General features: G+C 31.3%; 1 protein-coding gene and 1 non-coding gene across 2 annotated transcripts; both read right to left on the bottom strand.

Moving 5' to 3' along the window:
• Window positions 1-1668: 1668 nt before the first annotated feature.
• Window positions 1669-3884, bottom strand: LOC112777959 (subtilisin-like protease SBT4.3). Its single transcript, XM_025822338.3, has one exon. It carries the CDS (start codon window positions 3742-3744, stop codon window positions 1714-1716), a length of 2031 nt encoding a protein of 676 aa, XP_025678123.2. The 5' UTR covers window positions 3745-3884; the 3' UTR covers window positions 1669-1713.
• Window positions 3885-12910: 9026 nt separating this feature from the next.
• On the bottom strand, window positions 12911-14202 carry LOC112777957 (uncharacterized). The gene is made up of 3 exons (XR_011877567.1): window positions 13445-14202; window positions 13068-13146; window positions 12911-12955 (listed from the first exon to the last, which is right to left on the bottom strand). It is a non-coding gene; the product is annotated as an uncharacterized protein (transcript).

Raw genomic sequence — 14202 nt, 5'->3', positions numbered from 1 at the left:
AGTTAAAGATAAAAAATTATTATTTATTAAACTTATTAGATACTTTAAGTCATAATAAAATATTTAAATCAATTAAATTATTTTTTATCTTTAAAAAAATATTACTAAATTTTTTATAAAAAATTTGAGAGGATTATAATTCTCTTGTCTAAACTAAGTTCCATCGCTGAGGGAGGTAAGGCAATGGCCTCAAGTTACATGGAGTGAACCGCTTCATCTGAAGAAAAGTTACCGTTCATGCAAACCAACTAGTTTTCTTTAGGTTTGACCAATTTGACTGGATTAAATTCAATTGAAGTTACGGTCTATGTAAATGAACCGATTTTCACCAGATCTGGCATAACTAACTTTCGATCAAATTATCCATCCAATTCAGTTCGATTTTCGATAAATATGAAATCCTTAAAATTAGATCCGAATTGCAGTTAGTTCACAGTACTCTTAAGAAAACAAAAATATCAATAAAAATTTATTTTATTTAATATTTATTAATAAAGATGTTTTCATAAAAATGCATATTTTGTAAAGACGTTTATTGGATGTATTAATGAATAGATTATTTTTAAATTTCTTAACAAATTAGAATAAAACCGATTCATTTTATAACAATAACAATAAATTCAATTTTTTTCAGGAATCTATTTGTATTTTTAAATTTTTAGGAATTTAAATATCTGCAAAACAAAAAGTCAGAGATAAATTTATTTTTTTATCAAAAAATTTAAGGATATTCTATTTAGATTGTGTAATTCGATCGGATCAAATCAGATCTAATAATTATAATGCAGATAATTGGATTTATTATTGTTGCTATAATAAACTAATTTTATTCTGATTTATTAAAAAATAAATTATTAATCAATTTAATAAAGATGTCCAATAATTCAATAATAACATGACACATAAATATCTTAAAAAAAAGTCTTCTGCTGTCAAATATTTTTGAAAAAAAATAATAAAAAATACAGGTTTATAGAATCTTAAATTGTGTTGTCTCAGTCTAATAGAATCTAAAAAGTCATAAATTTTATGAATTTTACTTTAATGCGTAGAATTTTATACGATTATTCAATTAGATTCATGCATTTGGATGAGTTTTTAAATCAACTGAAGTTACGGTCAATGTAAATGAACCGATTTTCACCATAACTAACTTTTCGATCAAATCATCCATCAAGTTCAGTTCGATTTTTTTTTTTTTTTGGTGACTTGTTCAGTTCGATTTTCGATAAATATGAAATTCTTAAAATTAGATCCGAATCAAAGTTAGTTCACAGTATTGTTAAGAATTGTTAAGAAGACAAAAAATAACAATTAAAATTTATTTTATTTAATATTTATTAATTATTATAATAATTAATAAATACTAAATAAGATAAATTATGAGTGTGTTTTGCTGTCAAATATTTTTAAAAAGGAAAATAATAAAAAATGCAGGTCCATAGAATCTTAAATTGTGTTATCTCAATCTAATAGAATTTAAGAAGTCATAAATTTTATTTTAATGCATAGGATTTTATACAATCATTCAGTTAGATTCATGCATTTTGATGAGTTTTTAATATTGTGAATAAAATCAAACAGTTAAATTTTTATCTTTTAAATAATAAATTTAAAAATTAATCACTTTACTGATTTTAGAATATACGATCCATTGTAATCATAACATTACACGAAAACTAAATTATCATATTTTATTCCATGTCACATTTATTATAGTAATGGTACCGAGACATCTATAACAATTGGGCTTCGAACATGATGGGTCCCATCTGACCATACTATGGATGAGATAACCACAGTTTCATGTGGTATCTTACCAACAACCTTCACTACAAATGATTTTTTCTTGTTTAATGCTTTGAAGGATAAAACCCTTGGTTTCACCGTGACGTTAACTTGTGGATTCGGTGTGATTGTTACGCTATAACTTGAGTTGGCTAAACCAACATTTGTAACAATTCTACCAAACCTGACATTAAAAGGCACCATGGGCCGAACATGAGCTGCAAAAGTTGGATAATTTAAATTTCTTACCAATGATCGATGTGCAGCTCCCTTGCACGGATTCAGCTCTCCAGATATCACTTTAATTGTGCGATTATGATACCCTAAGTTACACAGCATTTGCACATAATCTTCCTTGTTAATGTCATAAACTAGTCCAGGGTTGATTGCGAGCATTGGATTGGCTTGTCCAGATCCATATGCATATTCTCCCACATCTTCCACCGAACTCCTAACCATGGGTTTTGCTGACGTCATAATAGCAGATTTAATTGCCGCAGGTGACCAATGAGGGTGAAAACTTTTCACATATGCGGCTATTCCAGAAACATGAGGACAAGACATTGAAGTTCCGCTTAGAATATTGTAATGTACAGATCTATTATCCGTACTAGGATCTCCTGTTGGTGAACCAATTGGCGAATAAGCAGCCAAGATATTAACCCCTGGGGCACTTATATCAGGTTTCAAGATCTCTGAAATTGTAGGGTTTGGTCCACGGCCAGAAAATGCTACCACTTTAGGAGCATTACGATCTTGAGCGCTCTTACTCTTGAGTATCTTAGCTCTTGGATTTTTTGTTGAGTTTTTATAGGATTTAACAATGGCATAATCTTTTGGCAGCAATGTGACTGAAGGCATTAGAGAGTTAGAAGCCACGTTATCAAGATCAGATGCTTTTCCAATTGCACCAGCTGCACCAGAAAGGAGTACATCTTTTTCTAGATAATAGTCACACAAAATTATCTTTCCTTTCACCGTTTTTTCATCCAAGCATGCACATTGATCATCGGATTTGTCAAAACAGCCCCTTTTGCCGTTGCTCAAGGCTATAGGAATTTTTCTTCTCTTTGGCTCGAAAGGATTAATAACCGGGATCCCGGTCAACACTTTTCCATTTCCAAGAACGACCTTATCAACGATTTTCCGATCCATAGTGTTTGCTGCGACGGTTATCAACCATGGCGCAACGCTTGCTACGGTGCCAGGTAAAGGACCAGAATTTCCAGCGGATTGGACTACAACTACTCCTTTGGCCACTGCATGAAATGAACCGATGGCAACTGAATCTGTGTCAAGGCGTAGGGCAATGGTCCCAGAAAGTGAAATGGAGATGACGTCAACTCCGTCAGCAATTGCGTCATCAAAGGCAGCTAAGATGTCGTGGTCTTCACACCCTGCATCGCTGCATACTTTGTAAGCAGCGATTCTTGAAGAAGGAACTGCTCCTCTCGCTGTGCCTCCTGCAATTCCATAAAAGCCGCCATTGTGAACGTTGTTTCCGGCTGCCGTTGATGCTGTGTGGCTTCCATGGCCATTATTGTCTCTGGCAGAGTTCTCTACGTAGAATCTTGCTCCGATTAACTTCTTGTTGCATGTGAAGTTCAAGCCACCTGCACATTTACCCTTCCAATGTTTCGGAACAGGCTTTCTGATACCTTTGTCGCTGAAGCTTTCCGATTCCGGCCAAACCCCGGTGTCGAATAATCCAACAACGAGATTAGTTTCTACTGTTTGATGCCCTTTTGGTGCCTTTGGAAGTCCCAAGAAATCCCAAGATCTTGTTGTTTGGGTTTGGAGAGTCTTGCTTGGGAAAACTGAAACAACACCTTCCATTTCGGTTAACTTTGCCGCTTGCTGATTCGTGAGCATGGCGGCAAAACCGTTAAAGCTCCTCTTGTAGCTACGGACTAAGGATTTTGTTGGGTTGCTGCCATCAAGAACTTGTTGCAGCATATTAAGATGGTGAGAGGTGGGAGAATAAGAAGTTTTTGTTTCAGGTAATGAGCCCAAATAAACAATATGAAATTTTGGATAACCATCATCGTCGTTAGCATTACAAAGAGAAAGCGTGAATGCTAGAGTGATCACCACACTACGCACAACAAAATTGAGCTTCACCATTGTTTGAAATGTTGACAAGAATGTGTGTCTACTTAGCTTTTATATATACAATTTTGACACACTCTTCCTATAAAATAATTTTCTATGTGCTTCTAATTCATTAATTGTGTGGATATTAAATACAATTATAAAATATTTTAAGATATATATCTATTATATATGTTAGTGTATATTAAAATCAGTAATTAAAATTAATTATCAGTATAAATATATGTTGTAATATAAATACATATTAAAAATTAATTAAATTACATATATAATTTATCCATAAATATATTGATAAATAATATTAATAGCTAATTTTAATGTTTAAATAGCATTTATTTATATATATATATATATATATATATATATATATATAATTAATGACACTTTTAAGTTTTATCTCATGCACTGCACAAATTTTATTTATTTTCTTTTAAAAAAATGATAGTTTTCAAAAAATAGTAATTAAAATAAATGTTCAGATTTTATTTCTTTAAACAAAATGGCAGTTTTCAAAAAATAGTAATTAGAATAAATGTTCAGATTTTTTTCTCTTTAATTATATATAAATAAGAACATATTTTATTAAAAAATTTCTATAAAAATCAATAAAAACAATTTTTTTTTTTCATTTTAATCTTAAAATTTATGATAATAATTCAAGAATATAATTTTTTTGGGTGACTATTCAAGAATATAATTAATATTCAAATGTTATTCTTGTAGTAAGAATGTAAAATAAAAAAAAAAATGTATATTTAAGTATTTATAGATGAAAAATATAATTTAATTATAATGATAAAATTAAGATAATATCAAATTAAACAAACATAAAATCAATTAAAGATATACTTAAATATTATATTAAAATATACTATCGTAAATATATTTTAATATGTACTAAGGTTTACATTTATTGAATTACTTAATTACCATACTACAGATTATATCTCATGCATTGAGGCAACTTGTAGATTTTCTTTGAACTTAGTTTTAAAGAAGTCTGCGTATCATATAATATCAATAAGATTAGAAGGATTTTGGTGCATAATTTGTTATTTTGTAATATTCTTCTTCGTATACAAATATCCATAAGAACTTAAAAAAATTTCATTTCTGAAATTAGACCCAAAACTATATATATATAACAGAAACAATTAGAAACGTTTTATTTTTGTTACAAATATTTTATTTTAATCTATTTTTATCTTCTAATCAAAATATTTTGACAAAAAAATATTGTTATTTTGACAAGAGAATTAAAATTAAAAAAAAATTGAAACTAAATGATTTCAAATGTGGAAATTAAACCTAACTTATTAGAGGATTTTAACATAAAGTACACAGCTTTATTGTTATTTTATTTATTTATTATTATTATTATTAAGATAAAACACCATATGAGTTTCTAATATTTGGTCAAATATTAAGTTGGCCTCTAACATTTGACCAAAATCTTAATTAATTCTTAGCGTTTTAATTATTTTATTTTAATTTTAAATAATTTAAAATGACATTAATATAGTCCCACTCTCACCGTTAACTTTGACAATAAATACTTAACAAAGTATCTTACATAGCCGTTTACAACGTTTGTAGTTAGAATGAAGGAAGATTACGTGGAGCTGGTTGTTGTTTCTAAGACTGGTACCTATAGAATTAGAGTGTCTTGTACCATTGAGGAATTGAAAAGGCTTTAAGAGGCCCAACATTTTTAAGGTACACTAGGTTAGTGTGTGTGAGCGTGTTGCATGACCCAAAAAAAAAAAAGGTGTAAGATGGAGAGGAACCGCCTTATCTCTCTAAGGAGAACTCTTCTTTTATAAGGAGTGTCTTCAGAACTACAGGCCAAGCTGTCTGTATCAATTCAGAGGATGACGAGAATTTTTATTGAAGAAAATTTGAATATGATGAAAAAATTCTCTTGAACAAAGAAGTTAGCTTTAATACTTGCAAGTAGCACTTTTGAGAATCTGAGAGAATATGAAAGAAGTAACGATTTCGAACATCGATAGAAATAAAGTGCTTATCAGCTTCAGGAATATTAAGAAGGGTATCCAGATACGTAAAGGAAAATCTTAGAATATTAAAAGAAATCTTGTTAACCTGTAGATATAGAATGGAAGACAGTTAGTATACGATGTAGACCACAAATATATGAAATTATGGGTATAAATACATGGACTTCCACTTAATTATATAACAAGAAAAATAGCTGAAACGATAAGAAAATAGGAGTCGTGATAAAAATGGAGAATTCACAATTGAATAACATACTACAGAAAATTTTTTTGAAGGTGAAGGTAACGTTGAACATCACTAAACCTTTACCTATTGGCTTATGGATAGCAACAAAAAATTATTAAACTCTTTAGATTTATTTCAAATATGAAAGAATTCAGGATAGCTATTGTCTAAACTGTGGAATCCTTGGTCATAGTAAGAAGGAATGCAAAAATTCAATGACTACAGCAAGCTGGGACTCGATGAAACTAAGGTATGGACTGGGAAGTTGGGACTCGATGAAACTAAGGTATGGACTGGGATTGGGGGTTAATAAAGCTAAGGCCATTTTAGCCAGGGAAACAGAGCAGCAAGAGGAAGACGAAAATAGGGAGTGGATAGACGATAAACAAGCGTGCGAGGGAGAGCATGCAACAATGAATACTATGAAAGAGTAATGGGCAGAAGAGAGTAGCACGGGCAAGAGAGTAGGAGGAGGGATTCAGAGAACTTTCGAAGCTAACTGAGAGCAACAAAAGGTTCAAGGTAGGGAGAGTAAGGGATCAAGAGAGCAAATCGAGGAGATTTCAGAAAGTCTATTAAACAGGCCTATTATTTCAGAAGGGAAAGAATTAAGAATTGGTGAGAAGATAGTAGACTTTATAAATAGGATGAGAAAAAAATGATAAGCTTCAAGAATTAGAAGAGGAGAATTGGGCTTCCAGGCCCAACGTGATTTTCTCTTTGAATCAAGAAGTATCTGAACCATGCAATATTCAGGATGACAAGGAGGGGCAAGAGGACCATATACAAGTCATGGATAATAATGATGTCCAACCTTTTGCTATGAAATCAACGCTGAATGAGTTACAGCTAGTTAGGCTGAAGGAAACTGAAGGTCAAACAAAAAACCAGCAAATAAAGGAAGGTGACAGGGAGAATGACAGTTGTCTAACAATCAGGAAAGAGCTAGAAAAACTTTTTGGCAAGAATGAGACCCAACAAATTCAACATGACAACAAGAAAATGCTAAAACAAGCAGAGAGGGACACAGAAATCATAAGGCATAATGCAGGATAGCCGTGGAGTTACAGGAAAAAACCAAAAATAAAAATAATTGTTATTACAGGTGGCAGAACCATGATTCAGAGAATGGAGAATGGGGATGAGTATTACGTCGAACTAGCTGAGGATTAGCAAGAAATGGAAGAAGATAACATTGCAACACCACAACAGAGGAATGATCATCAGTGGCCTTTGGAGCTGGCTTATAACATAAGAATGACTCTGAACCTCAAAAGAAAAAGAGATACAAGCAACAAGGTAGATTATGAAGCAAATATGAAGGAAGCAGAAGAACTTTGTATGCAAGAACCAGGTAAGAAGTTCAAAAACGAAGTTGAAACAATCACGGCCGAGGAGGCGGGCCTTGACATGCCCCACCAACAACCATGATTGTCGTCAGCTAAAAATGTCGAGGGATGGTAGCCCCCTCGACAGTGTATAAATTAAAAAGTGTCTGTAAATCTTTCAGGCCGTCCCTTTTGTTCCTTATAGAGACCAATGCTAGCAAACTAAGTTTTGATAGAATTAGGAGAAAATTAAGTTTTGACAACATGTTTTGTGTGGAATCCCGGTGATTGTCCGGGGAACTATGTTTATTTTGAAAGAATAATATAAATGTTCATGTTTATGCTTGGTGTCACAACTTTATAAAAACTAAAATCATCAACGGCAATGATAAGGATTGGGAAGCAACTTTTGTTTATGGCCATCCAGATCACAAGAGACGGAAGGAGTTATGGAAAGAGTTAACTTATGCTAATCAAAATTTGGAAGAGCAAAAAATGTTTATTGGGGACTTTAATGATGTAATTTTACAAGAAGAGAAAGTAGGATTGCACCTAAAACCAACCAGTCAGATTGAAATTTTTAGGACTTTTGTAGATGAGAATGCACTCATGGACTTGAAACTACAAGGGATGAAATTCACGTGATTTAGTAACCCAAGGAATGGTTTTGTTACTAAAGAGAGGATAGATAGAGTACTCGTCAATTGGAAATGGAGAAGAGATTTTTAACATGCCATCCTTTCAGCCTTACCAGCTATAAGTTCGGATCATACTCCTCTAGTTCTCAATGTTGAACTGCGAGGGAAGAGGATTTTAAATTTGAGGCCTATTGGGCTGAACATGCCAATTGTGACACTGTTATAAAAAGAGGATGGAGTAGTACTTGTAATAGTGGGGTTGATTATTGGACGAATTTGGATCAAAGGATACAAAATTGTAAGAAGAAATTGATCAATTGGAGTAAAAAAAATTTAAGAGGACAGATATTGAAATAGAAAAACTGAAATACAGCCTCAAGCAAGCGCAAGGAGATTGTACTGAGACACAGCAAAAAGAGATCAACAGACTAAAAATAGAGATTACTAGATTATGGAGACAAAAGAAAAAATATTGGGGTCAAAGATCGAGAGTAAAATAGTTGAAATTTGAAAACAAGAATACATCTTTTTTTCATGCCTCTACCATCCAAAAAAGGGATAAAAATAGGATAGACAAATTAAAGGATTCAAGAGGTGAATGGGTATGTGAAAAAAATGATATTCTTAAGTTAGCAGTAGATCATTTTCAAAATTCTTTTAAGACTTCAAAGAATTTAAATATGACTGAATGCATAAGTAATATTCCTGTTAGAGTTACTAAATATATGAATGAGGAGCTCATGAAGGAGGTTACTAATCAGGAGATCAAAAAAGCTACCTTCAGTCTTGGAAGTCTCAACGCACCAGGACTAGACGGATTAAATGGTCTGTTCTTTCAAAATCACTGGACAGTTGTTGAGAAAGAGGTTTGTGAAGTTGTTAAGAGCTTTTTTCATGATGAAAATTTACCAAACAGCATTGGAGAAACCTTTTTTTGTCTTGGTTCTTAAGACTAATTGCCCGAAAACTTTTTTATGATTATTTTCGGATATAACGAGAGTTAAACATGTAATTTCATTGAAAATTAAGTAAAATTCTGAACTTAGTATTGTTAAGGGTAAATATGATTAGTTGGGTCAAAATTATAATTAAAATAAAGTTTTGGTTCTAAATAAAAATTTTAGTAAAAATTAGGAGTAAAAATAAAAATAGTAACTAAAATAAGTAAATAAATTATAAAAAGGTAAAATAGTCTTTTATGTTCTTAAGGGTAAAATTAGTATTAATTAAAATTACTAGGGATAATTTGGCCATAAAAAAATATTAGGGTTAATTCGATAAAATTTTGACTCTAAATAAGATCAAACGAAAAATTTAGAACACTTATAAGTAAAATGATAATATTTTTATAAAAAAATAATTTTGTAAAAAAAATTACGAAACCTTTTAATAGATTTCAAGTCATGTCAAACTCAATAATAAGTCAAGTATTTTTTTTTTTTGGATAATTAATAATAGGTCAAGTTTAATACTTGAAAACAAATATATAACTATTGTAGGTTAAACTTAGACCAATTTACTACATTATAAGACTTTTCTGTTAAGAATAAAGTTTAGTCTATTTCTATCTCTTCCTACAATTGATACTAAACAAAAACACTTTAAACATTTTAGGCCCAATATCTAGCCTAATTGTTTAGTTGCACTATAACTCCGCACTAGACAGCCTCTTCTCACCATGTTTTGAAAACCATTTAAAATCGATCGATTAGATCAGTCGGACCGAAAATCATCAAGAATTCGATTCAGATTACAAGTAAACCTGCTGAAATTCAAAGTCGATAAATAACTAAAAATTGATCAATTGAACCGAATTAAATTGAAAATTGACTAATTTTTGTTAAAGTTATTGAATGACATTTTTTCTCCACCTCTCTATCAAACGGAGACATTTTTTTTTAAACTAAATATATATTGTTTAACAAAAAAAACTAAAGATATATTAAAAATTTTATTTATACTTCTTTAAGAAAAAGAAGACTTCTTTTGTTTTTGTTAATATTTGATTATTTATTTATTCATTTTTATTATAATTATATTTATCTTTAAGATACCCATATAAGATATCTAAATATCTAATTTAAACTAAATATATATTAAAAATTAAAGAATATAGAATACACTTTTTTCAAATAAAACTTAGGAATTAAAATACAATTACACTGACAAACATAATATTTTTTTTGTGCTTATTCTTTATATTTTATAATATCATGAATTTTATACAAATATAAATGTTGATTTTAATCTTTGACTCTTATGTTGTACTTTTGAGGGCTTATGAGCTTAATTGGTGTTACACTTTTAATATGTATATTTTTAAATATTATAATATATTTATACTTTTGTGCGTTTATTTATAATTTGATATATTATTTTACTATAATTTGATTATTTCGATTAAATTATTAAACCAATAAATTAATTACTAGAGTAATTCAATTTTTAAAACCTTATTTCACACCATTTTTTGTCTCACGGTTTTCAGTTGTACCTGTAATTTGATATCTATATCAAGAGTTACTTTAGTCATTTAAAGCCTCACTTCACAACAAATGAGAACTTTTAGAAACTTATACATTACATAAAACTAGGGTACAAATGACCCAGTCCGGTTTAAAGACCCGATCCAAGTCCAGTGGTTTTCGGCCCAATTTAGCCATATTTATTGTAACTTAGATCAGACCCAAGGTTTAAAAAATTGGCCAAGTTGAATTATTCAATTGGACCAAGGCTTAGGTCATAAGGTCACCTGGCTCGACCTGATGGAATCAAAACACTAAAAAATATATTGTACACATTAGGACACACACTGCACTATGAGTCTCCCCCTCCTCCCAAGTAGGGTGTGCATGACTCGGCGTGGTTTGAAAATCGGGCTCCACTCAAAATATTTTAGGGGCTAATTTGGTATAATTTTACTGTGTTTAAAGCTGGATAAGGATTTCAAAAATAGACTCGGTCATTATTTTGGTCGGGTCTGGACCATAGTTCGGATTATCCGAACTTGTCTCAGTGGCCCAGTCATCATACACAATTAATATTTTGTGTTATTAGTGATGGATGATGGTTATTTTTATGTGAAATTTAAGTATTGTAAACCTTAATATTTTGTGTTATTAGTCATTATAAGACTATAAGTTAATATTTTATGTTTAAAATGCATAAGACTTTAGACTAATGCATAATATTGTGTTATTTGTATTGATTTAAATATTTGGTGTTATTAGACAATATTAGTATTGATTATGGTTATGCTTTAATTTTAGAGAAAGGTTGGTTTTTGTTATATTTTTCTAAGTTAATTTTATCATGTCAAATAATAGTTGGAGTCTTGGAAATTTGGATATTTTCACATGCTAGCTTACAAGAAGGTAGGTATCAAGGCAATGTAATGTTAACGGCCTGATTTTCACCCGGTTTTTACCCGATATAATCGTGACCCGAAAATGTATAGGTTTCATCGAGTTTAGAGCCGAACTCGAATCTAACAAATAGGCTCGGTATATATTTCATACCGAATCTGGATCATATCAAACCCGATTTTCACCAGATCTATAAACACCCCTACTCCTAAGTCCCAAAGGTGTTGTCCATTGCCTCCACTCACTCGCCCGCCAGCCCTTCTCTTTTGCTTCACTGTGCTTTTGAATTATATTTTCTATGATGACTTTGATATGATCATGTTACCATGATGGGTATTTGAGGGTCGAGTTGGTTTGAATTTAGAGAAGAATGAGAACTGAACCGATTAAAAATTAATCAATTTGAGTTGATTTGGATTTAAGACTTTTTGTGAGTGGACCAAAACAGATTCAACCAATTAAACCTGAATTAAATAAATTTAGGTAATGGAGTACTTGACTGAAATAAAATTTAGGAAAAATTAAAAAATAGAAAAAATTTTATCTAAATAGTATGTAATAGTAAAAATTGATATAAATCTAATTGGATTGGTTGAAATTCGGCAACCCTAGAACTAATACCAGAACCAATTAAAATTGAATTTAATTAGGTACAATCTAATTTTATTCAATTACCCATCAGATTTATAACCAATATAATCTATTAGGATCGGATAATCAAATTACCTATACCGGTGAATACCCCTAATTACCAATTAACATGCTTAACTTCTAGGTTATTCACATCAGTTTTTCTTAATTCTTCTTTTCTTATAATTATTTTCTCTTTTTTGCTTTTTCCCTTTTATCTTATTTGATTAAACGAAAAAATTATTAATATTACTTAATGTCATATAAACTGTGTGATCAGTCAAAAAGAAAAAGAATTATATTATCTAATGAAAAGACAACGAGTAATAAAATTATAAAATTATATATAAAGTAAAAACTAATCAGTAAGCATCTACTTAGCACATTGCATATCTAAATTCTAAATATTTACTATAAAAGAACCTTTTTAACTCTAAATAATCTTGATTTTTTATTTATAAATAAATGTCATCCTAATTTTTTGGTATAATTTTCATCTAGATTCGATTTTTATCCAGTATAAACTCAGTTTTATTGTAGCCGAAAATAGTGGGTTTTATTAGATTTAAAAACAAAAGTTTCAAAAATAGATCCAATGAATATTTAAGACCGAATCCAGACCAAGAGAAACCCAACTTTATCGTACCACATGTACACTCCTACATAAAACAGTAAAACACTGTAGTTCCAGCTGCGTAAAGGGGGCACACGTGAAATGTTTCCTATCTTTTGATTTTCTACTGTGCGGATTGGCATTTTGATATTGTGTCCGTGTTAGAGTGGGATTTGGACTTGAGAGAGTAAGTTCGAAAAAAGGTCTTAATAACTGCAATTTGTAGTCCAGCCTTTTCTAAGAACATGAACAAAGGAAGAGCACAAGTCCATTAATCCTAAAACAATACATTTAATACAAAATTTAGAAGACATATGTTGAGTCTGGATAGAAGATATATATAAAACACCTTATCAAAGATGCTCCTAACTTGCTGAAACATGCACACCAGAGCCTGACAAACAACTTTTGATATCTCGTGTGAACACCTATAGATGCAACAAGAGAAAACATTTAACAGAAAAACTACTCAATCAAGGGCATTGATGAATATTTGAATCAAAACATCAGAAATCAATTGCAAAATATCACGAGAAAAATGCCATGAGAAACTATGATCAAACAGCAGTAATTGTATAATGTGTTTAGCCATTACCCATTATAAATGCGAACAAAAAGACTAAACCCCATAATGAGTTCAGAAGAGAATTCCAAGAGAAATGTTTAAGTATGACCAAATAAGAATAGAATTAACTTGCTTTAGAAGGTTTTCAGAACATGACATACCCTACTTTCCTTGTTCTTCCCCTGTGCAGCCAAACTCATCCGGAAGTGACAGCAAACTCTGAGTAAACATAACCATCTTCAAGTCATTGTCACGACAACTAATTCTTAGAGACTCCACCAATACACCTTTATCACTGACTTTGACCAAATCATTGTTTTTGGTGCCAACAAGTTCACCTTTAGTGAAATACAAAGGGTGGATTCCATGATCTAAAGGAAGCACAACATTGAGCTTAGTCCAAGATGATTCTTTCATTACCCAGATCTCAAACTTCTGGTCTTCCGTGAAGTTCAAATAAGATAGCCCAAGGCATCCAGCAAACAGACCACGACCGAAACTGCCTGATGTTGGAAATGACACTATTGATAGATGCTTTCCGGCTATGTCGAAGGCAACAATCAAAAAATTCAATGCTATATCTTTAAAAGCCAACCAATAAAGAACCCCGTTACAAAACCGTGCACTATCATCGTCAACCAAATAAAGAGGAAGATGGCCACACTCAATTTCTTTCCAGGAATTGGTTCTAACAGAGAAATACTGCCACTGAGGTCTCAGTTGATGCCATCCTACTACTACTAAATAATCATCACTAGATTCATCATAGCCAAGACCACTCCATAAATTATTTGACGAGCCACAAGCATCAGGGTCAGCAACAGGGTACGGCACTGATCTGTGAGAACCAGTGACAGGGTTCCACAGAAGGAGCGGTGCGCCATAAACATGAATGCGCAGCAGTATGAAGCCCCTGCTT

Source organism: Arachis hypogaea, chromosome 19 (assembly GCF_003086295.3).
Source record: "Arachis hypogaea cultivar Tifrunner chromosome 19, arahy.Tifrunner.gnm2.J5K5, whole genome shotgun sequence".
Taxonomy (NCBI): Eukaryota; Viridiplantae; Streptophyta; class Magnoliopsida; order Fabales; family Fabaceae; genus Arachis; species Arachis hypogaea.
This window is presented reverse-complemented; position numbering and strand designations above follow the sequence as displayed.